Here is a 24,387-nt window from a genome sequence, read left to right as displayed (position 1 = left end):
GTCAAACTGTGGTCACGCAGAACGTCCAGGTACTTTTGTTGCGGTACTTTACGAAGCTAACACTTAAAGGAGCTTGAGGCCGGATTGTGGCAAGATTTATGAAAAAAATCTGTATACATTTTAAGTTTTCTAGTAATAATGTCAGATGAAGCGTTCCAAACCCAAAAGAATTAGCCCTCTAGTGTATCTCTCCTTTGCCTTGAACAGGCTGTGTGCTGCAAAATGTGCTGCAATTCGGTCCCGAATTTCCCGCGCTGTCCTGTGGATGTGACGTCACATGACGCTGCATGCACGTTCTCCCCGTTCTCCCGTGCCGGCTTCACTGTTGGCTGCAGTACCCCCGACGGCCATCGTGGTGAAGGGTGGTGCTAGAGAGTCTCATTTCTTAAAAGGAGCCTCAAGCTCCTTTAACTAAGAGTAATACATCAGTTATACGTCCTCCTCCTCCTTCTTCACTTTCAAGACGCACTCCTTTCAAGTTCTGCCCCATGTCTGAGTGGTTGCATAATATTATATTATATAACTTCTGCACATCTGTCAGCTGCAGATTCAGCTCCATGGGTTCGTGCTGCGGAGGCTAAATTGTGACCCGGCCATCCTACGAGTTGGTCAAAGTTACTGAGTTCATACGTTTTCCTCATCCTGATGTTTGATCTGAACATTGACTGACGTTCTTTGCCTGCGTCTGCGTGCATCCTAGCCAACGTTTGACCCGATAGCGGCATGGACAAGCTCCCAAGCAGGTGTCCCCAAAACATTCCCTGGCGTGAACCGTTTGGACTCCACACTTTATGATGTTTTTCATGTGTTGCACGACTAAAATAGGAAATAGCTCCTGTTTCCTTGTAAAAAGTTACAGGGATTTTAAGGAATATAGACGTTACCATCGTTACCTTCCTTGACTATTGTCGGACATTAGGCTTAAAAGCTCACAGGAGTTTCGAAAATCAAATAGTCCTAGATGTGAGGAGATAATCTTAGCAGCACAGTCAGCATAAGCAGTAAAGCAGCAGTAATCTGATAGCTGCTGCAGGATTCTCCCCGACTTGTGATTTATGTTGTGAGTTATGATGTCGGGGTTTTTTTTTTGTTGGTGTCATTTTTTAAGTTTATATTTTAATTTAGCTGTGCCACACTTGCAGCTTTCGTTGACTCTTTATGCAAAAAAACTGCATTCTTAACACGTGGACGACTCTTCAGAGACCACTCTCAGCATGTTTTTCTGAACCCTAGCCAACTAGTTTGTGCGAAAGAGACGATGATGTTATACAGGAAATGCCTACCTGAAGTTATTGCTACTAAAGGTGGCTCTACAAGCTATTAAACTATTCAAGTCAATAAACTTTATTTATCCTAGAAGAGCAATTAATTCCAGTACAGCCTGTCCAAGAGAACAAATAAAACAAAGTACATAAGACTTGGGTAGACAGGTGCCTGAGGACGCAGCCAAAAAGATCAGCGCAGCCCTTTCCTTAAGAAAGGGATGACACTAGGAAAGAGGAGGGGGGTCTCCCACCACAAGCAGCCCATGTGAGAGAAAACACAGAACAACTTTCCCCCATCAGAGGCTGATGAGGAGATTTACTACCTGAGAAATCAGCTGGAGATCATGAGAAACAGGCTACAAAAATATAGTTTTCTTCTAGTTGATGAAAGGAATCAGAGACTGGAAACAATGTACAGGAGTTCTCTGCTACAGAAAAAGCACAACAACTGATGATTGTTTCAACAATCAACTCCTCCGTTCAGACTGATGATTTTCCCTCTGAAAGGATCTAGAGAACGAGACAATATTTTTTCATTACCTCGGGGAAAACCTCAGAATTAAAAGAGATAAGTGGCAAAAAAGCCTTTTATCTGAAAGACTGTTTATTTTGAAATGTTTTATAACTGCAAATATAACGATGCAAGAACTAGCATAGGCTTTGGAGTAGGGCTGGGCGATATGGACCAAAAGTCATATCTCGATATTTTCTAGCTGAATGGCGATACTCGATATATATCGATATTTTTTCTGTGCCATAATTGGCGTTTCCCCCAAAGCATTATAGCATAGCATCTCTGTTAGCTTCATTTTTTTCTGAGGCAAACCCTTAAAAAAACAGTCAGTTTTAATACAAAGCCTCGTGCCAAATGTCAACCAGGTTCCTTTATTAACAGAGGTCTGCACAATATCAAAATGTATAAAACAAATGAAACAAAAATAAACTGCCTGCATATATAGAATAAAAATGCTTCTTGAATAAAATAAAACAAATATCCCTTTCCTGCATAACAATTAAATTAAAATACACTGTGCAATTAATACAATGTAGACAGTAACAGGCAGACTTTTCCACTGAGGTTGACAGTTGTGCAAAAAAAAAAAAAACATTTTTTTTTTTAAATCGATATAAACGATATTGTCTCGTACCATATCACGTTTGAAAATATATCGATATATATTAAAATCTCGATATATCGCCCAGCCCTACTTTGGAGAATGTGCCTCTATTCCACTACTACAATATATATTAATTTAGTTTAATCCCACAATTCCAACCGTCCTCAATCCTGACTGTATGTGCAGCACCACTGAATAATTATGATAATAATCACATTAATCATAAAGATATATTATCAAATATCAGTCCCTGGGCCAGTGCAGGATCAGCCAGCAGCGGCTTTGCGAATGAGCGATTCATTTGCAGTCTGGCTGGAACTGTGAGCGGCTGTGGGAGGACCGGGCCACCTGAGAGTGCTGCGGTATGAGGGAGGGTTCCGCGGCAGCACGAGCTGAGAACGATCAGTGCTGAGACGTTAACGTCTACAAAAGTCCTCGATAACACCTGAAAAAACAAACATAGGAAACCAGCTATCCTCACTGTGTCTGCACCATTCAACACAGTTCATACCTCAAATCACTAACCCACAGTTTCTAAAGCCACTCACGGATCTGCAGTGTGCTGCAGCATGGACAAACCAGCTTTGCATGACCGCTGCCAGACCCTGGACATAAAAATTGCGAGTTAAGAGGCCCAAGCAGTTGAAGCTACCACAAAAAAAAACATTGAAGTGTAACTTGTGGTACACTTCCCGTGCTGGCTGCATCTCAGCATCGGTTATGAAGACAGCTTGCCAAACATCTCTGCACCGGCCATCTATCAGCCGGATCCAGAAGATCTGCTATCCTGATTAGACAAAATTCACATCTGCTGCTACAGAATGGGGATGTGCACAAGAATCAGCTGCACGCCAGCACTATCAAGACCATGCAGGACACTTTCATCAGGATCTGTGTGTATGCAACTCTGGTTTGGTCATCAACCCACGGTATCCAGAATTTGGTTCCACACCTGATGCTGTTATTATGTGTAAATGTTGTCGGCCTGGTGTTCTAGAAATTAAATGTCCATACTGTACAGATGATCCAATCCAGCATAACTGCCTGATTTCAGAGGACAATGGCACAACATACAAACTCAACCACAACCACAACTACTATTATCAAGTGCAGGTTGTTTGTATGTGACGCCAGTTATGCAGATTTTGTTTTGTGGACAAATGGCAAAATTCATTACGAGCAGATTATGCCACATAAAGACTTCTGGGAAAAGATCTGTTCCAAAGATAGTGAATTTTTCCACCAGGTCATTCTGCTCGAGTTAGTCGGGAGACACTTCACAAGAATGTGAAAGAGAAGAAAAACTTCCTATGGTTGGCTGTGATGAGGGAAAATTGTGAATTTCAATGGTGTTAATATCCGAAAAGCTCCAAGAGGCCAGTGGTTTCTTCCAAAATTCAAAGAAAACATGGAAAAAGTATGATGAATTAATTTTAAAGGCGTCTGACCTACAGTAATGACAGCATAAGATGAGGGGTGTAAAATGTTGACCCCTCCTTTCAGACTGAAAGGGTCTCCAAACCAAATGACTCCTCAAAGCACCAACAACATGTCCTCAGTGAAGGTTTGGAGGCAGAGAATTTCAGGCTGACCACAATTCACGAGGATCCAGAGGTTGCAAAAACAGAGAGTTCAGAACCAGACTGGGCCTCTGAGCTGGTCATTGAGGGAAAAAAGCAGGATAGACGCAGGAAGAAAGGAGAAATCCTTTTAAACCTCCATCCTCAAGTTCTGTGGAGGTCTGGTGCCTGACCTACAACGTAGATGCTATGAAGAAAAGGCTGCAAAAAAAGCATCTTCTTCTAGTTAAGGTAAGAAATGAGATACTGGAAGCACTGAGAAACTGCGAAATATACTCAAAAGATCTTGAAAAGTTGAAAGATACTTGGAAAGAAGAAACCACCTTGAGGCAAACCTGTCAACAGGAGCTCAGTCATCGTCAAGACACGATTGCAAATTTGCAACATACCATCGGGACAGACATAGAGAAGAAGACCAGATATCTAGACCTCTGCATGTCATCCCGCCGTGAGATAGAAAACTTGATAGTGGGGTTACAAGAAGAGAAGAAACGTGCATTTGAACTCACCTCCGGACTAAGAGAAAAGGACGATCCATCCATCCATCCATTATCTATACCCGCTTTATCCTTTGCAGGGTCACGGGGGTCTGCTGGAGCCTATCCCAGCTCATTACAGGTGAGAGGCAGGGGTTACACCCTGGACAGGTCACCAGTCCATCACAGGGCCACTCCATCCATCCATTATCTATCCATCCATCCATTATCCAAGAGAAAAGGACGAGTTGATACAAAATCTTAATATTAAGGTTGGTGAGCTCAGTGCTCAGTTAGAAGATTACAATTTAAAAAATGGACAGATCAATCACCTGAGACAAGACAGTGATGAGGTAACACAAGCTCCGTCTCCCAGTTTTGGAAATGAGCAGGAATCCCAGGACAACTTCCCCCGACCAGAAACTGATGGGGAGATTTCCAACCTGAGAAAGGAGTTGGAGATTATTAAAAAAACAGGCTACAGGTGTATAGCTTTCTTCTACATAAGGAAAGAAAAGAGAAAGTGTCTGCACAGAAATGCTCTCAAACAGTCAGGGAAGATCTTGAAAAGTTCAAAGGTACTTTGAATGAAGAAATCCTACTTAGACAAACCTGTGAACAGGACCTCAGAGACTATAAAGACATGACTGCAGATTTGCAACAGTTCATTAAGATGGAAGCAAAGTCGTTAAAATATGCAGAGCTGTACATTGCATACTTGGATAAGATAAAAAAAACTTGACAAGGGGGATTACAAGAAAAGAAGCATCGTGTGAGTGAACTGACCTCCAAACTAAGAGAAAAGAACAAGCTGATAGGAAGTCTTGATCTTAAGTTGGCTGAGCTCACCGCACAGTTATCTGAGCGACAGATACAAACTCAGGAATAGAAACGGCGTACTGTAACAGGTCAAAGGGCAGCGCAGTGGTGTAGTTTTCACAAACAGTAGCAGTTAAATGTTTGGACAAGCTTGTGACTGCTGCTTAGTGTGCCCTCTGTGTTGTGTTAGTTTTCGCCAGGTGCTCTGTGTTTCTCTCACATTTTTTTTAACTTTTCATTTTTTTTCATTCAAAAAACGTTTTGACCTAACATACGCTGACATTGTAAACACAAGTTAGTAAAATCCCAGTCAAAGACCTCCGAAATATTGTCCCTCTTCATGAACAAAATACATTTGATAGAGTGGAATTACTTATTTTACACAATGTATTGTAGGTCAATCTACTGCACGCACCTAATTTCCTAAACTTGTAGGAATAACATTATTCATTTTTCAGATTTTTGGTCATCTTACGTTTGATGATAAATCAATAAAATGATCATCATAAACACTAAATAATGTGTATGATTTAGAAACACAGTTCACCTCCAAAATTGTTTTGTAATCTTTATTATAATACTCCCAAAAAATTATAATGATACACCCTCTACATTGCTCCGTGACATCATTGCTTCATTGCATGATTTTCCATTTATATATAAGTTTGATCCTGTGGACGAAAAGAATAATGGGAGATAAGAAAGGGGACTGAAAAACACCCAAAATATGTGTAGAAATATGACATTTTCTTTCGTCAATTATTTTTATGCCAACCCTCTTCTATCCTGACTTTATGTGCAGCACCACTGAATAAATAATTACATTAATTATAATGATATATTATCAAGTATCACTCAGTGCTGCTGGGCCAGTGGATGCAGAGGGGTGGTGAACAGCACCCACTCCGGCTGGACCTGTCTGGATGGCTGTGCGAGGAGTGGGGGGGGCACCTGACAGTGCTGTGGTAGGGGGTCGGGAGGGGTACTTTACAAATGTAACCTGGTACAATTACAAGTTACCTACTAAAAATGTAATCAGTAACTTACTCTAAGTACTACAATAAAAAAGTCATATACCAGATTACTTTTAGTTGCTTTTGGATTATTTCAAGTGCAAACAGGTAAATAAAGCCAAGAGAGAAGATGTGTAAATGCGTTCATAAGATTCATGTAAAGGTGCATATAATTCATTAACATTATCATTTCATTTGTAATTTGAAGAAAACGTATTTCGTTTATTTGGGACTATTTTCGTGATTGTGCTGTGGTTTCAAGTCTCGCGTTGTTTGGGACTTACCTCTTCTGGCTGTTAACTTCCTGTTTCTTCTCCAAACAACAAGGATGATGGATGGTCTGTCATGTTACCTCGCGGTCATGATAGTTGATTACTGGTTATAACAAAGTTAGCTTATCACCCAAGTTCCAAGGATAAGCTCCACAACCTCACCACGTTCAAAGGACTCTTAATTCCCTCTTGTGCATGCAGCCAACAAGGTATTTTTACATGTCTTTATTTTTCTCTGTAATTGTATTGTTAACCTCATGGTCTGTAACCTGACATTACGTTGCATATTTCTGATTTGATGATGCTGTTAAGATAACTAATCTAACATATTTGCTATATGTTTTGTTTTAGTTTCACGGTGTAATGGAGGTGTAATGGAGGTGAAATGGAGGAGTAATGAAGATTGCCTTGATTAAATCAGTTCAAGAAACCACTTGTGTTTGCTGTGCTTGGAGGGAGTTAAGTCTGAATTATGGTTCCGCGTTAAATCGACGGCGAGCCTACGCCGCAGGTTGCGTCGCGTCGCGCACCCCACGCCGTGCCTGACGCGCACCTCCCACAGATTGTAACTATGCGTCGAGAGGTCGCAGACTGACGCAGACCGAGGGGGCTGTGATTGGTTCGCTTGGTAGCAACGCATTTCCGGGTTCCGGTTCGTGAAGCAGTCTCGAACTTTCAGTGCTCTTTTCTTCGTGTATGTGTGATTTATTTTGTTTTGGTTTTTTGCACAATCGTTATCCTTATCTCTTTGATTCACTGTGGCCGGAAAAGTCGGATAAACCATTCAGGAAAGATCGCACCCCCCTAGCGGTCGCGGGGGGTATTGCACCGCGGCGAAATGGAGTGACGGAGAAGTCCGAAGGATTCATGACGGCGTCACGGCAGCGGCGTGTGCTCTGCGTTGGTGTAGCGCAGAACCATAATCCAGCCTTTTGCAGTGAAACTCGACACTGTTTCAACGCAAGTGTAAAGGAAGGTGGCGCCAGAGTCCATTTGATCGCTCTTCATGGCTATGCGGCGGTGCGTGGACTACGGTGACAAGTGAAAGCTAAGCTGACTTCACATTTCAAACACACAAATAAAGGCAAGAAGATTGCAAAGGAGCTACATCTCATAAGAAGCCATAAGGAGCTTGGACACTTACCAAGTTGGTGAACCAAGTAAAAGGGCGATTTTATGAACGTACTAAAGTGAGGTTTACATTGTAACAGTTATAAATTTATATTACTACAAATTTAGTCTACATTTGCAAACATTACAACATGTTCTCTGTAATTGTATTGTTAACCTCATGGTCTGTAACCTGACATTACGTAGCATATTTCTGATTTGATGATGCTGTTAAGATAAGTAATCTAACATATTTGCTATATGTTTTGTTTTAGTTTCACGATGTAATGGAGGTGTAGTGGAGGTGAAATGGAGGAGTAATGAAGATTGCCTTCATTAAATCCTTTCAAGAAACCACTTGTGTTTGCCGTGCTTGGAGGGAGTTACAAGATGTGTGATCTGCTCAGTGTATTTACAAATCGTTTACACAATATACACAAAATTCTCTTTTAGTATGTTGTGCCACAGAGGTGGCGCTGTTTCAGTTATCAAGAGTTATTAATAATTGTCCTTCAACAATTATTCATAATTAATAAAGTAGATTACTTATCAAATTGAATCATCAAAATGACTTAATCAAGACGGGGCACCACCTGGATTTCCAGGAAAATGATAACTTTAACAGCAGAATCAGTCTCAAAATATGGATTATTCTACCAGAATAATAGTAAAGGCTATTATTTCTGCAGAACAATATTGAAGGCAGTTGTAAGTTCGGCACTGGCTCTGGCAAATCAGCCATTGTGACAAAACGTGTGCAAAACAACACAAACAACTTCTCTCATTAAAATCAACCAGAATTTATTTACACTAGATGTCAAGCCAAAGCGACACCTTGGATAAATTCCGATGGCTCACTACAATAAAAACACAAAACGTTAACTATAAAGAAAAACAACAAGAATAAAACGTTAACTACATAAAGGAAAAGAAATCAAAACAATAAAACATGTGATGCAAATCTTCCGATCATCTGTGTCTCAAAACAACGTGGCTGCACGTGGCCGACAAAGATGGCTGCGCCCCGTCACACCACGTGCAATAAGACAGGATGGCGGACACACTATTTAAACCCACGGATAACTGGCGAAACGGCGCCACAAAATTACACAAACAACAGTAATGCCGGTAGTTGCCGGCGTTACACAGTAATATGCATACAGTAACTTAACATTAAACACAAATGTAGCTCTAAACCGCTATAAATTAAACTGACTAATTGGCCAACAATACAGCCTCACGCCTCCTTTGGTTCCGGGTCTGCAAGCTTTTCCAGTTGTTGGGAGAGCCCGGCTCGGTTCGGCTCCACCATGCGGTGATCCCACAGCTGATCGCTCCTGCCGGGATCCTCCGGTAGCGAGCGGCCGCTCGGCCCCTCTTCTACTTCTAACTTTGAAATATGAAGACAGTTTTGCAGCGTGCAACAGCCGGGGCGATCTCTCCGGATCTACGGAGCCTCTCATGCGGCGTCCAGGCACACGGGTCAGTCCACTATCATAAAGTGCCGCTCCCGTTTCATCACCGAGGCACGGGCTCACGGACGCAGGAGGATCTAGCTTCTCAGGCTGGTATGGGCATGCTGGCCGGAGGATGAGGTCCTCCTGGTGAAAGGGACTCAGAACAGAGAAAAAGTTAGTGAGAGAGAGAGAGAGAGCCGGGAGAGCTGCAGCGCTCCGGGGCCGCAGCTGGTCCTTACGATCCCCAGGTAGGATCCTGATCCAGGCGCGAGGTGAAGAGCTGAAAGAGAGAGATTTTTGGGGTCCCATCACTTTTAAGCGCCGGGACCGGTGACGTCATCAAAGCCCGCCGGCAGATCGCAGTTTTCTGGACGTGCGCCGCTTCAGGCACCACCTTTTGTTCACACCTCCAAGGCACGCTGGGCTTTGAAGTCCTTACAAAGCGGCCATTTTAGGGGGCATTCGAAGCTGATTTCAGACTGAGGATTGAGCCAGCTTTAAAGTCGAATTTCACATATTTGCAAATGTTCATAAACATTCATAAGAGTTCAGAGTTCACAGGATCACATGACGGTGGTCCAACAAGTATAACTGAGAAAATGCTCCTTGAACCACCACCTTATTGTGGTGGAGGGGTTTGTGTTTCCCCGAATGATCCTAGGAGCCATATTGTCCGGGGCAGTACGCCACTGGTAGGGTCTCCCATGGCAAACAGGTCCTGGGTGATGGGCCAGACTAAGAGCGGTTCAAAACCTACTCATGGAAAAGAAGAAATCAAGGACCGTTATGTCACCCGGATTGGCATCACCGGGGCCCCTCCCTGGAGCCAGGCCTGGGGTTGGGGCTCCAAGGCGAGCACCTGGTGGCCAGGTCTTTGCTCATTGGACCCGGTTGGGCGCAGCCCGAAATGGTGACGGGTGGGCCCGCCTTCCTGTAGGCCCACCACCCGCAGGAAGGGTGGTGGGCAGGGGGGCAGGGATGTCTTCAACTCTTCAACTCTCCTCTCCGAGAGAACTTCTCACAAATTCCGAGGGAGGCTGGGGACATTGAGTCCGAGTGGACCATGTTCTCTGCCTCCATTGTTGACGCGGCAGCTCGAAGTTGTGGACACAATGTCTCTGGTGCCTGTCGTGGCGGCAATCCCAGAACCCGGTGGTGGACACCAGAAGTAAGGGATGCCGTCAGACTGAAGGAGTCCTACGCTATGTTAGCCTGTGGGACTCCTGACGCAGTAGATAGGTACCGGCAGGCCAAGCAAGCAGGGCAGTCCTGGAGGCAAAAACTTGGATCTGGGAGGAGTTCGGGAGGCCATGGAAGGAGACTTTCGGTCGGCCCCGAGGAAATTCTGGCGAACCGTTCAGCGCCTCAGAAAGGGGAAGCAGTACTCTGCCGGCACTGTTTACGGTGCAGGGGGGGAACTGTTGACCTTGACTGGGGATACCGTCAGACGGTGGAAGGAATACTTCAAGGATTTCCTCAATCCAACTGACATGCCTTCCATTGAGGAAGCTGAGAGTGTGGACTCAGGGATGTGCTCATCCAACACCCAAGCCGAGGTCACTGAGGTAGTTCGTAAGCTCCTCAGTGGCAGGGCACCGGGGGTGGATGAGATTCGCCCTGAGTACCTCAAGTCTCTGGATGTCCTAGGGCTGTCTTGACACGCCTCTGCGACATTACATGGAAGAAGGGGACAGTGCCGCTGGAGTGGCAAACCGGGGTGGTGGTCCCTCTTTTTAAAAAGGGGGACCGGAGAGTGTGTTCCAACTACAGGGGGATCACACTTCTCAGCCTCCCCCGGAAAGTCTATGCCAGGGTACTGGAGAGGAGAATACGGCCGATAGTCGAACCTCGGATTCAGGAGAAACAATGCGGTTTTTGTCCCGGTCGTGGAACACGGGTCAGCTTTATACCCTCCCCAGGGTGCTTGAGGGTTCATGGGAATTTGCCCAACCAGTCCACATGTGCTTTGTGGATCTGGAGAGGGCATTTGACCGTGTCCCTCGTGCCATTCTGTGGATCTGGGGCCTTCTGTTAAGGGCTGTCCGGTCTCTATATGATCGGAGCAGGAGTTTGGTTCGCATTGCCGGCAGTAGGTCAGACTTGTTCCCAGTGCATGTTGGACTTCGGCAGGGCTGCCCTTTGTCACCGGTTCTGTTCATAATTTTTATAGACAGGATTTCTAGGCGTAGTCAGGGGCCGGAGGGCATCCAGTTTGGGAACCACAGGATTTCATCTCTGCTTTTTGCGGATGATGTTGTCCTGTTGGCTTCATCGGGCCGGGACCGGTTTGAAGCCGAGTGCAGCGCGGCAGGGATGAGAATCAGCACCTCCAAAACCGAGGCCATGGTTCTCCACCGGGAAAGGGTGGCGTGCCTTCTCAGGGTGGGTGGAGAAGTCCTGCCTCAGGTGGAGGAGTTCAAGTATCTAGGGGTCTTTTTCACCAGTGAGGGAAAGATGGAGCATGAGATTGACAGACGGATCGGTGCAGCGTCCGCAGTTATGCGGTCGGTGTACTGGACCGTCGTGGTGAAGAAAGAGCTGAGTCGAAAGGCGAAGCTCTCGATTTACCGGTCAATCTACGCGCCCACCCTCACCTATGGTCATGAACTTTGGGTAATGACTGAAAGGATAAGATCGTGGATACAAGCGGCCGAGATGAGTTTCCTCCGCAGGGTGGCTGGACGCTCCCTTAGAGATAGGGTGAGGAGTTCGGTCACCCGGGAGGAGCTCGGAGTCGAGCCACTGCTCCTTCACATTGAGAGGAGTCAGCTGAGGTGGCTTGGGCATCTGTACCGGATCCTCCTGGACGCCTCCCTAGGGAGGTGTTCCAGGCATGTCCCACCGGGAGGAGACCCCGGGAAGACCCAGGACACGCTGGAGAGACTATGTCTCTCGGTTGGCCTGGGAACGTCTCGGACTCCCCTCGGAAGAGCTGGAGGAAGAGTCTAGGGTGAGGGAAGTCTGGGCATCTCTGTTAAGGCTGCTGCCCCCGCGACCCGGGAACGGATAAGCGGTGGAAAATGGATGGATGGAGAAAATGTTACAAAACAGTACAGCACAAGTAGCAGTGTTGACAGCTTACTCTCGAGTCAGTAAACTATCCAAACTGTAACATACTGGGTTCACCTGTACTTCAGTAAAAGTCAGTGGTGTGTCTTCGTACCAGCAGACGCTTCTTTAAATTGGACGTTGAATCCCTGGATACTGACAGCACTTATACTGCTGGAAGGCATAGTTTGCATTGTATTGTGCCGGAGTTTCCAGCCAGTGAAGGCAATCTTCTCCCCGCCACCGGTCAGAACTACGAGCAGCGCCGGTGGTATCCATGACAACACGGGGTCCTTTCACGTGTTGGTTTGTTGTGATGTTGTGGCATAAAGTGCTGTGAAGTGTCACAAAGCGTGTGCATGGCGCATAGGACAGCTTCATTGTTATATTATTAGGGACGAAAAATCACAAAACAACAAATGAATATAAAAATAAATAAATACACGAATGAATAAAGAAATACATGTATAAATATGTAAATGCATAAATAAATAAACACACATATAAATGCATAAATGAATAAATATGTTTTGTCATGAAAAAGGTTAATTACATTTTTAACTTGTCTTTGTCTATTTATTTATTTATGTATTTATTCATGTATTTGTGGATTTCTACATGTATGTATTTTTACATTTATTTCTACATTTATATGTTTATTCATTTTTTTTTTTTTTTTTTTTTTATTATTTGTCATTTTTCGCCCCTCATAGTATATCGCTTTCGATTTTAAAAAGTAATCCCACTCAATAATCCCTTTTTTTTATCAAGTATACCAGTAACGGGACAATATATATATTTTTTTCTGTACTGTAACGGATTACTGTTACACGTGTGTTGCTGCCCTGTTATGTGGCTTCAGCTCCGGGAAGCGGATGTCCTGCAAAGTTCTCAAGACCTTTTAAACGCACCGTCATACGGAAACATGATGAATTTATTCATAGATCTAATAACTACATCCACAGTAGCTAAAAATACAATACGAGCAGAATACTGTAAGATCAGAAAACAAACTGGTTGACAGCATTCTTTACAAAGAACTGAATTATATATCTACTGCTTGATCCAAAATCTTCAAGGAATAAAAACAAACAACCATGAAGACATTTCTGAAGAATCTCCTGCATCACAGAAGGATTTATTCATACTTTTATTTAGAAAAATAAATAAAAACATCACAAAACATGTTGTACGAAGAAATCAATATAAACATTAAACCATCACTTCCATAAAGCATTGAATTTAATATATTTATAATATTCATATTTGATCTGTCATTGTGACAAAACTCTATCCATAATATTCTTAATATATACGCAATTTTATACATTCATTGATGAAAACCTAAAGAGTACCAGTGGGAATGTACTTTTTTGTTCTTGCTAAGGTTTTTTAAATTTATTTTTTAATCTTTATTTTATCTATAATTTCACAAAAAAAATAACAATGTGTCTGGTTTAACCTTTTAGGTGCCTAGAAAACAGTTGCATTACAATCATAGTCAATGATGCAGCAATCGTAGGAATCTGAAAGGGAACTGCAGTGTCCAGAAGTGGAGAAAAGGAGCTTTGGAAATGTGATGTTAAGCTGATTATAAAAACAATCACATCATTTAGCAAACTGCCACTAGTATATTCAGATAATAACACAAAGTATGGCCTCGAGAGGGATGGAAAATATTGCACTGAGTCCAGTTCTTTAGTGCAGACACGCACACTCATACTGTGTTGCTGGACCTCGATGAGTCTGACCTGGCATTTGACGTCATCAGGAGTGGAAACATTAAAGATAAAGAGTCAGAGGGACAACAGCGCTCCTCTGTCATGCCACATGTGCGTGTATGTGAGCCTGACTGCCCAGTTCTGAATATCTCACATTAAATCAGCATAAAGTGTTTGTGGGTCACAACTGGAACGAAGGAAAGAGAAGCAAACTTCTGTTTCTTATTGAAACATGTGTTTTGAATTTAAAATAATTGAGCTCACACAGTAATTGTCTCCAACGAAGTATCACAAAGGTAAAATTAGCTTGTGCTACAAATTGCAGCAGTAACACAGGAACACGTTTAAGCAGCATGGTTTTGTTTCAGTTGAGAACTAAAACAAAATCTAAAAGTGCCCATAAATGTAATTGGCGTTTCAGAGTTAAGTGTTGATCCTCTGTACGATTTAAACTTAAAGTACTTAGGTAATCAGGAATCATATAAAATAATATACAAATGATCCTTAATCCATCTCTGATTTTGTTAAACCGTCGAGGAACATTAAAACAACCTTGAGCTTAGAACATCAAAACAACCCAGTTAAAACAACTGTCTATCAGGAGGAAAGGAGTGTAATTTTTCACTAAGGACCAAGATTATGTACACTGAAGCAGTTTTAAGTGAGAACAGATTGTGTGTTTGAAGCAAAATGTCAGCACAGGGGGCAATAGACCTAGACCAAAATGAATTGCTTTATTCAGCTTCTGACAGGACTCAAAAGTATCATTCTGCTCAGTCTGGAATAGTGGATAGACACCCGACAGACAAAACAAAGACATCTTAGCTTTGTAAGTGTACAGCAAGTCTATAAACAGGATTGTTTGTAGGCTACTGTAAGTCTGTACATGTTGACTACCGAATGTCACAGAATCTACTGTCAAAAGACATAAAATTGGGTAAACTCATGGACTCTGCTGCCTGTTTTGACATAAATATCCGGTTCTGTGGAAGCAGAGGCCATGAATGCTACTTTTGTGTCAACTGACAGTAGTTTGTGCGACATTCACTTGTACATTCATTTGTACAGACACGTATTCTGTTTTCACTCAGGGGATACATCAGGATTGATAGTCACAAACCAGGATATGAAGGAAACTGCAGATCCTTAACTGACCATTAGGTACTGGCTTAACCCCCCCCTCCAAAAAAATTATATATTATATATATATATAATATTAAAATATTAAAATATCCCACTTTTATAATCATACTCACAGCCAGATTCACAAAAAGGTGTTGGTCTTCAGAGCTAGTTGTTACATTCATCAACCTAGCTATAGTCAATTTAGCAACTAGCAATTAGCAAAGTTATTCTTATTTTTAATTTTAACATGTTTTGTCGTGCTGTTAATTGTAAGGACTGCTGCAAGCAACGGAGGCTTAGTTGAGCAGCGGGCTAGCCATCTCTGTCTATTGAAAAACTACCTGGACTAACCTGTGAATGGCCTCCAGCTTAGTAGCTCCTTGCCTAGGGTGCTGGTCCAGGTTCACCTGAAGCCTTTCAAACTGATTGTCGTTGCAGGACCGAGCTCCGACAAAGCCGATAAGATCCAAAGGCCAGTAAATTAGCTGAGCGTCGGCTCGTTGAGGGTCCTCTGGGTGCTCAATTGGAGCTCTGCAAGTTCTTGTATTAACACTCAGTACGTTTACCTGCACTAATAGAAAGTGGAATTGTTGCCTTAATCCGACTAATATCGAAGTTTTAAAAGCCATCTATACACCTTAGCCAGGCTGTAAACTAACAGAACTGAAGCTCTTGAGATCGAGCTGTTACTGCCAGACAATGTGGTCCTAATTCCGGCATGTATATGCAACCTAAGCTCAGTCGAGCTAGTGACTGCCCCGGGACTCCCCCTTCCACAGAAGATCACTTCAGGCTTCAAGCCGAGTCTTTAGAAAACCTATGGGCGATGTCAAGGGGGTTGTCCAGTTCTTCTTTTACAGTCCATGGTTTTTACTCGAAACTGCTTCATGTCATTTTGGCCCCTGACAAAGATTTACACTCCTTACCATCTAATTATATGTGTGCTCATGCTCACTCTTCCTCTGTGTGTGTCTGTGCTCAGAAGTATTTAGCATATGTGAGGCCCTGTTGTAGAGTATAAAGCAGCGGTGGTACGAGTTTTAGATTCATTTTCAGCTGCTTTAGTGTAACACTTAGTTGGTTTCTAAAGCTCTGTATCAAAACTTTAAAATACAGAATTGTAAATAATCAACTACAATACTGAAATATGACTGACAGAGATAATTATTCAAAGTAACAACATTTTTTTTTAAAACATCATACTTATTTCATTTACAAAATTTCACATTATATGAATTTTCATGGCATTGACCAAAATGGGTGTAAGGGCGCCAAGCTTTTAAGGGCAGCTTATGTACAATGACAAAAAAGATTTGATCAAAGTGCAGTGCCAATTAGGAAATAACACTTAAATACCGAGTCTAATTAAAACACAACCTTTGACACAATATTTTTAAGGCTAATTTGTCACTTTCAGCTCTGAGGTAAACCATCTCCAGTCACTCTGATATGTCACAAAAGGTAAAACACATACAGCATATGTGCAAACACACCCACAGTTCAGTTTACTGGGCATTCACACTCACATACACTTACACTGCATGCAAAAAAAAAACAAAAAAAACAAGAAAAAAAGAATGGTTCTGAGTCATTAAACAGCATGCTGGTTCAGAATAATACCATGAGGATATTGAAACACACATACGCACATAAACACCGATGGACTCGTCTCCAGCTGCTCACGGTAACGCTGTTGTCTCCAGCCTGGCTATGTCAAGTAGCTCTTTACTGACGGGGCTGCTGGTCTTGGCCGCTTTAAGGTTTCCATGGAAACCGGGGGGACTATGCAGTATAGATGGGCTGGATATAGAGGTGACGATGACAGATGTTGTGTTTTTGCATACTGGCCTTGGCACCGACTCCCTCATCACGTTGTCCAACTGTGAAGTTAGAGAGAGAGACGAGTTTAGGCACCGTGACGTACATATTTACATGAAAGAAAAAGGCAATGACTTGACTTAAGATGAAAAAACTTGTGCAAAGTGCTATAGATGAACATATTTAATAAAACATTGTATTAAAAAATTTCAGATCTGATCAGGTATGAACAAAACATAAATAAAAATAGACATTATTAAATGTTATAAGTATTCTGCAATAAGCCACATAACTGACTTTTATTGCAAAGGTATTGCACTTTACATCTTCACTCATTTTATTGTGATTTTGTTTTCCTTACCATGAGAAGTTAATTTAAACTCAGGAAAATCTTGCTTTTATGGCAAATTACATTTAACACAATCACTGGGTGTGAATGTAGAAGTATTTTCTGTGTGTTTTGTTTAAGACCAATGTCAGCAGCAGAAAAAAGGAAAGAAAGTGGGCTGAACAGAAAGAAAGAGGTGAAAGGTGAATTCTTTCAAACAGAACAGGCAAAATGAAAAAATAAATAATTGTAGCGATATGCCAACCATTTAACATGAGCTTACCTTCACCTTTAAGATTGAACTATTCAAAACTCTTTTCAGTAAGCTGTTTTAAATGTAGAAGTGAGCGTGTTTTATAATGGGTGACATGTCCCACTAAACATCCGTAAAACACAAAAGAGAGAAAACAAATGCACAAAAGGACAGGTGGAAAACTTTTAAGGTTAAATCTAGCATATTCTATTTTGAAATATTTGATTTCAGTCTAAAAATCGAGCAAGGGGTGGATCTGAACAGGTGCTTTTCACAGCAAGAAAGACAAAGGTGGAATGAAATACAATAAGAAATCACTGTTTGAAATCTGCGGCGGGTTTTTTTTTGATGTGATGATTAAAGAAAGAAACAAAAAGCCACATCTAGTGCATTCATAGACAGACGAACTGTGAATCCTTACAGTAGCAGGCAGATGGCTGGCTGGCAGCAGACTGATGTCCGACATGCAGATATCTTCAGGCTCTGTCAGAGTCTGAACAGTGTGCACATAAACAACCTTTTAGTGTCATTTACACTCAAATATCATTTCTCTCTTACTAAACACAGATCATTTGTTTCTACATCAACATTTTGAATAGATAAGCATCTCTAAATCAAGGTTTCATCCAATAGTCCCAGGATATTTCAATAAAAGTCTCAGCATCTCTGAGTAATTTAATGAGCACCATTTTCCTGAATTCACATAACACACATCTGAGTCACCCTCCCTTTCAAGTCAGAGTCAGATTAAGTGATCAGTTGTTCCTGAGGAGTTTGTTTTCAGTTTATGATCCTCATATAGTGCACACTTCACAACAGGCTTTGCTACACAACAAGTCCATATGAGTAATAAATGGGCTTATCTAATATAGAGGAAGGCGGGAGAGCCGCCGAAACTGTCAGACGGAAGGTAAGAAGTCTGAACTTTGTCTGAAAAAAAGAAACCATAAGATATCTAATTTATCACCTCAGCTGGAACTGTTCATGGGTATTGACACACTGGTTGTTTGGTTTAGTTGTAATTTTTGTTTTCTCAGCCTGTAAAACGACTGAACTCATCCACCAGACCCCAAAGTGTTTAAGTTTAATGACTCCATGATTTATGCATCCACTTGAGGGATGTAAACCGTTTGATACACTGCATCAAGAGTCTGCAAATTTAATTACCAGCAATGTCATGTTGACAAACTGAATTTTGAATTGCATGAAACAGAAATGTGTAATTTACTCGGCTGTGCAGTGATGGAGGCAGATTGTGATGAGCAGCTCTTGAAGAATCAGCTGCCTGGACCTATCAACAAGTACAGTATGCTGAGACATGGGATCACACCACGCAATCTGTGGTTTAAATCTGAAAGTCCCAGATTAGTGGATTAGTGCGTGTCATGGAGCGCACAGTGACTCTGACCTGCATAGCAGGGCACAGATCTGTCTGGATTTGGGCATATTTGGGTTAGCCTACTTGTGTTTTTGTTTTTTTTTCTTGTAAACTCAGATGATTACATGCTGGATATACTGGGTGTCCCACATAGAAAGCCCTCACACCTGCAGCAGGCCTGACAGCTGGAAACTTGAACCTTGCCTCAGCACATGGACGTGGTAAAATCACACCGCATAAATGTGTTTATCGTTTTTATACACTTCCAAATCAGAAAAATCACAAAACAAAACTAAAACCTTTAATGTGAGGTCTTATTTTTGTGGCAAACAGTTGGGTTTAAAGGGTTTAAATTTTTTTCCCAGTCAGATTAATTTAATGTTAATACATCCATTTTTGCATCTCAACCCCACAACACATTCCGAGAAAAGCTGGTTCAGAGGCAATTTAGTGTTGGAAAAGATGTGAAAGATAAAATTAATTATGTTATTTCAGGTGATTCCAAAAGCTGATTTTAATCACGATTAGGTACAAAAACCATATCCATAAAAGGACTTTGAGAAAAACATACAGTATTAGCAGAAGATCATCTCCTTCATAACAAATCTCTTTTGGTAAAAAAAGATTGCAAGAGATTTGAATATTCCTTATTTCTACAGTGCTTAATATGAGCCGCGGCGGATCATTTCGGGATCCGCCGCGGCCCCGCGGCCCCCCGGCTCCATCAGCCAAGTCAAGCTGGAAGACCTGCAAAGCTGCCGGTAAACATTCACTGCGGAACCTCTGGTTTCAGATGTCCTTTCAGTCGGGACATCAGAAAAGACCACTACAGTTTGCTGACATCCAGTTAACCAAAGCTGTGCGCTGCTTAACCAAGGTGTGTCCTCACTTCAAAATATAGATGATTATGTTCTGTCTCTTTTCACAGCTCAGTGTAGCAAAAAAAAAAAGTAGCAAAAGTGATGACTGCTAGTCATTTGCTGTGCTGTGCTGGCCATCAATCAAAAGACCTTTTATACATACATTTGTGTCCTTATTTAATATGACCTAATGTGCTGTTGAAACATTCTTCCCCCATAAACTTGTCATAGATGTGAAATCTGATGAGCAAGACCAAAACCGTACTTTTCCGGCAGATCTTTACTTTTATTGCATAAACTCTAATTGTAACCTATTGATCATGTGCCTTTATCAATTAAGTTTGGAAAAACACGTTTGCAGCAGATCTTGGTCATGTTATGTTCAGCCTCTTCTTTTTTTCTCTTTAAAGGGGACCTATTATGAAAAACACGTTTTTTCTTGCTTTAACATATATAAAGTGGTCTCCCCTCAGCCTGCCAACTCAGAGAAGGAGGAAAGCAACCAAATTCTGCAGTGTCTGTACAGTCGCCCGGATGAGCGGTCCAGTGTGATGTGGATCTACGAGCCGTTCAGATTCTGCTCCAGTCGTTACGTAACGACAGGAGCGATGCGTGAAACCACGCCCACAACTAACTCCGCCGGCCGGAGCTTCCGCCAATTTTTCCGTAGCGGCGTATCGCGTCATTCAGGCAGCCAATCAGCACAGAGCCTCATTATCATAGCCCCGCCCACTCAGAATCCCGCATAGATAATGAGGTTAAAGAATGGGATGATAAAGACATGGCTCAGAGGCTGAATTTCTAATTTATTTAGCAAAAAACAATCAAAAGCTTGTTTTTAAGACATTCAAGGCCTGTTTAAAATAGGTATTATATGCCATAATAGGTCCCCTTTATGTTCTACTTCGTTACTTTCCAGCTGATATCGTTGGTGATCAACAGTAACAGCACATTCAGGGATGTTACTTGAAGAAAGTCCCCAAAAAAAAAGAAAAAAGATGTATTATTAACAAATGAGGTGAAGCTGACGAGAAAAAAAAAGATATATTCGGTTCATGCCATATGTGGATAGATATAGGTGATAGGAAGTTTTAAGCTAAAGTTATTGGTGTGATATGTAATAAAGCTGATGCCACACCAGAGAAGACATGCTGATGCAACCTGCTTTCACTGATGGTAAGAAAGTGGGAAATGATAAAAGTTGGGCGTTTTTATCTTATGAAAACTAACTCTCCATTTTTCAGTTTGCCTCCGTTTTAACTGCATCATTTTTCAATTCACAAGCTTTTCATCACCTCCTTCTCTGTCGTTACTTCCAGCCTTGCACAAGTCAGCATTGCAATCCCGCTGCTTATTGTCCCGGGTAGGATTGGGGAGAGTCTTTTTAAAGCTGTAGCTAGCAGAGAGACACTTAAAGTCACAAATCAGTCAGTTCATCATGGTTGTTTTGCCTCCTTTTAGACACGTCCTCTGCTGTCAACTCCTCCAGAGATAGGGCTAAAAGTAGGGTAAGGGATTTATGGATAATGTCACATCTGTTGATATTTGAAAGTAATCATCAACAAAACATGGAGAGTTAGCTCCTCCCTCCTCAGCCCCACACACACACCAGAGTATTATTATCTAATGCATTGTCACAAGTTGTTCATTGCTCAGTACCTAGCTCTCGAATCTTGGTGGTAACCCCACCTTAAGAAAACCTCGACCTGCGGAGGTGGAACTCTTGTGATCTGCAGGTTTGTTTTGTGAACTCTTCGCTGCATTGCTTTGTATCAGCTGGCCTTCCTAATTTAAGATCCATTCACACCTTGACCTGATCTGCAGCTCTAATAACTCACACGTGATGCCCTGGTGGTTTAACCGATATTTGAACTGAGGCATTCAGGGGGTGAAAAAATCCTTGGAGGTTAAGCAGAAGAAAGCTGTTGGATCGAATGTCCGGTTTCCTTTTGACTTAGCACTTGTAGCTATGCTGTGAGCTGGGGGACTCTCACAGCCCATTAAACATCACTCATATCTCGGAAGAAAACAAGCTGACTGAACTTTTGACTCTTTGTACTTGTGTTTATGTGCAGTCTGTAACGTTTAACTTCATTTCAAAATAAGACAATGTATTGTAAAAGCTTGATCACCACTTACACCACGTCTCCCATTTTAACCAATGCACTTAAGTCAATAAATGGGACCAGAGAATATTTACATTTTCCCTTAGTGGCATTATAAGGGTTAGCCTACAAATTTTAACTTTACACAGTAACACACTTACACTTACAAAAAATGAAGTTATTTATCCCAAACTATTTCTTGAACTTTGTTTTGAAAAAAAGAAAAAAAAGATTATAAGATCCTTACATCAAACACTGTACCACTTAGATCTGCTTAATCTTTGGCAAAACATCCAGAAGGGTGTACACAGACAGTACCACGATGCCCCCTCGGGTCGTACGCAACAGCCCAGTGCAGTGGGATGTAGGTTGCGTCAGCGTGTGGAGTGGTAAATACACAAAAACAGAAAATGAACCACCCTGTTGTCACTTTTATTTGTACCAAAGTGCTTTAAAAAAAAAACTGGGGAAGGAGAATGTGTCATGATTCAGGAGCAGCTTTGGATGTCCGCTATGCAAATAGAGCCATGGTGCTCTGAGGTGTGACCCAGGCTGCAGATACAAACGTTAATTGCCTTCATAGTGTTGACCTCTTTTACCACAACTCCATCAAATCTGATTCTGTCCCAGACTCTCAGAAAGCTTTGCTTCTTTTCAGTTTCTATTTTTTGTTGTTGTTGAAGGAATTTCACTGGGTCGCATTAATACGTCATGTTAACTGGCTTGTCAGTAGACGGAGTCGTAGGATTTCAGGCATGTTCAGTGTGACGGTGGCATCATGCAACTGTACGATTGTGACACAGCCTATTTGGACCTGCACTGCAGGATATGTCCACGATTCTTTCACGACGACCATCTTTCGTTTGACATGGTCAGAAGTAACGCAGCGCACAGGAACCCTTGAGAATTAGGTGCTACAAAATACTGAGCAAAACAATCAATTCCTCTGGTTTCAGCAGCGGTACTAAAACAGCTCGGCCTCAACTTTGGAGGTAACAAACGAAAGTTCAAAACCAAGTCTGTCTCACAATGATTTCAGGTATTAAGTATGGCTTATAGACTGCAAAAATATTGTGTTAGCACATATCTGTGAACATGTGGGAGTGTTTACTGACACAAGTGTGGCATGTGTACTCACAGTGAGCTGTGAAAGGTGACATATGGCCGGGTCAGTGGGGCTGTGGGCTGCCGTTCTTTCAAACTCTCCAGTGTTGCGACCACTCACCTTTGACCTCTGGCTGGCACGGCGCACCTGTTTGACATCGATGGACAGGTGGCGACTGACAGGTGTCCGGGACGAGCAGTCGTCCTCAGTGTCTGAGAAGTGTCCCTGGGGCAACGCCAGACTGAAATCAGCAACTCGTAATTGGGAGCTCTTGTGGAAGGAGGTGTGAGACAGAGACATACCATATTAGATATGAAGTGCACTCACTGATTCACTCTCAGACTGGGAGGAGTTTTGGGGCCTGCTGGGGCCTTTGCACTCTGACTGGCTGGTCAGGGTTGAGCGACGCGTGGACTGGATGCTGCTGCTGCTGTAGCGGTCTCTGCCAGTGACGCAGAGCAACATGCCGAGGTAGGGAACGTATCTGCTGATTGCTGACCTGGGAGAGAAAGAAACAGATAATAATGCCTGTTTTACGTCAAGACACTGACGCGTGGAATTATCAAAGATCCCTGGATGTCACGCTGAATTAGGCCAATGCAGGAAAGACTTTAAAGTCATGACCCCGTCTCTGCCAGTTTAACCTGGAGGAGAAAATCGAGAAACGTCACCGCGGCCGGCTGGTCAAGAGGTCCCCATGTCGCATTTATGGAGTACGGTTAAAAAAGGGCGGCAATAATAACCCTCACGTTTTCACTGTATATGAAGCACCATATTGTTGCGAGTAACACACTATATAAGACCGTAGAATGGCATTTCATCAATTTTATTTTTTTCCCCATTAAAACATATTTTCCACTGCTTTGGGGATGCTGTGCTGCTTAAAGGATGTCTTGTAATTCTGGTACTTTTCAACATCTCTTAGTAGTAACTATGACAACAGTACAGTTGTTTGCCTATGGAGGCATATGGGACTCCAATTTAGAGCACAGATGAAGACATTAAAACCATCTTTTTCCTGAATTGTGACAGAGAACGTGAGACCACCGACACATATAACGGAAGTATTGCCTGCATGGCATCTCAGGAGCTCAGCTGTCGCTAAGCTACAGCCACAACACTTCGACGTATTTGTACAGGTCTCTGATAACGATGGATGGATGTGTTTGTGGAGAGCCTTGTTGACATAATAGATCAGAGACATTTATATCAAACAATGGTGCAGACTCTTTTGCACAGTCTGACATGCTTCGCTGCCTTGTTTCAACAAATGTGCAGACAACTCTAGTTATCGACGTCTGCATCTTTTGCATTTTCAATGACTATCATAGTTTCTGCAACATGGTTGGAGGTGAAGCCAATTTTGGTTGGCTGCAATCTGCAACTTGACCAGTAGATATCACCAAATCCTACACATTCCATGAATAATGTCATCGCCACAAGCTCTTCCTCAACAAGACTCGCTGATTTGCACCGAAAGATGAAAACAGTTGATTTGTCAGCTTGTTTCTAAAAGGTGCTTATTTAGAAACAGTT

General features: G+C 42.4%; 1 protein-coding gene across 1 annotated transcript in view; it reads right to left on the bottom strand.

The window, feature by feature from the left end:
- Positions 1 to 15,407: 15,407 nt before the first annotated feature.
- The window catches only part of LOC133418785 (melanopsin-A-like), a 50,882-nt gene continuing 41,902 nt past the window's right edge, over positions 15,408 to 24,387 (bottom strand). The window contains exons 8-11 of the mRNA XM_061707618.1: positions 23,179 to 23,350; positions 22,885 to 23,076; positions 17,825 to 17,896; positions 15,408 to 16,884 (exon numbers count right to left, since the gene is read on the bottom strand). Of these exons, the coding sequence (XP_061563602.1) occupies positions 16,684 to 16,884; positions 17,825 to 17,896; positions 22,885 to 23,076; positions 23,179 to 23,350 (637 nt within the window). The 3' untranslated portion in view covers positions 15,408 to 16,683. The remainder of the gene's footprint in view (positions 16,885 to 17,824; positions 17,897 to 22,884; positions 23,077 to 23,178; positions 23,351 to 24,387) is intronic.

The sequence above is a fragment of the Cololabis saira genome, chromosome 19 (assembly GCF_033807715.1).
Source record: "Cololabis saira isolate AMF1-May2022 chromosome 19, fColSai1.1, whole genome shotgun sequence".
Taxonomy (NCBI): domain Eukaryota; kingdom Metazoa; phylum Chordata; class Actinopteri; order Beloniformes; family Belonidae; genus Cololabis; species Cololabis saira.
This window is presented reverse-complemented; position numbering and strand designations above follow the sequence as displayed.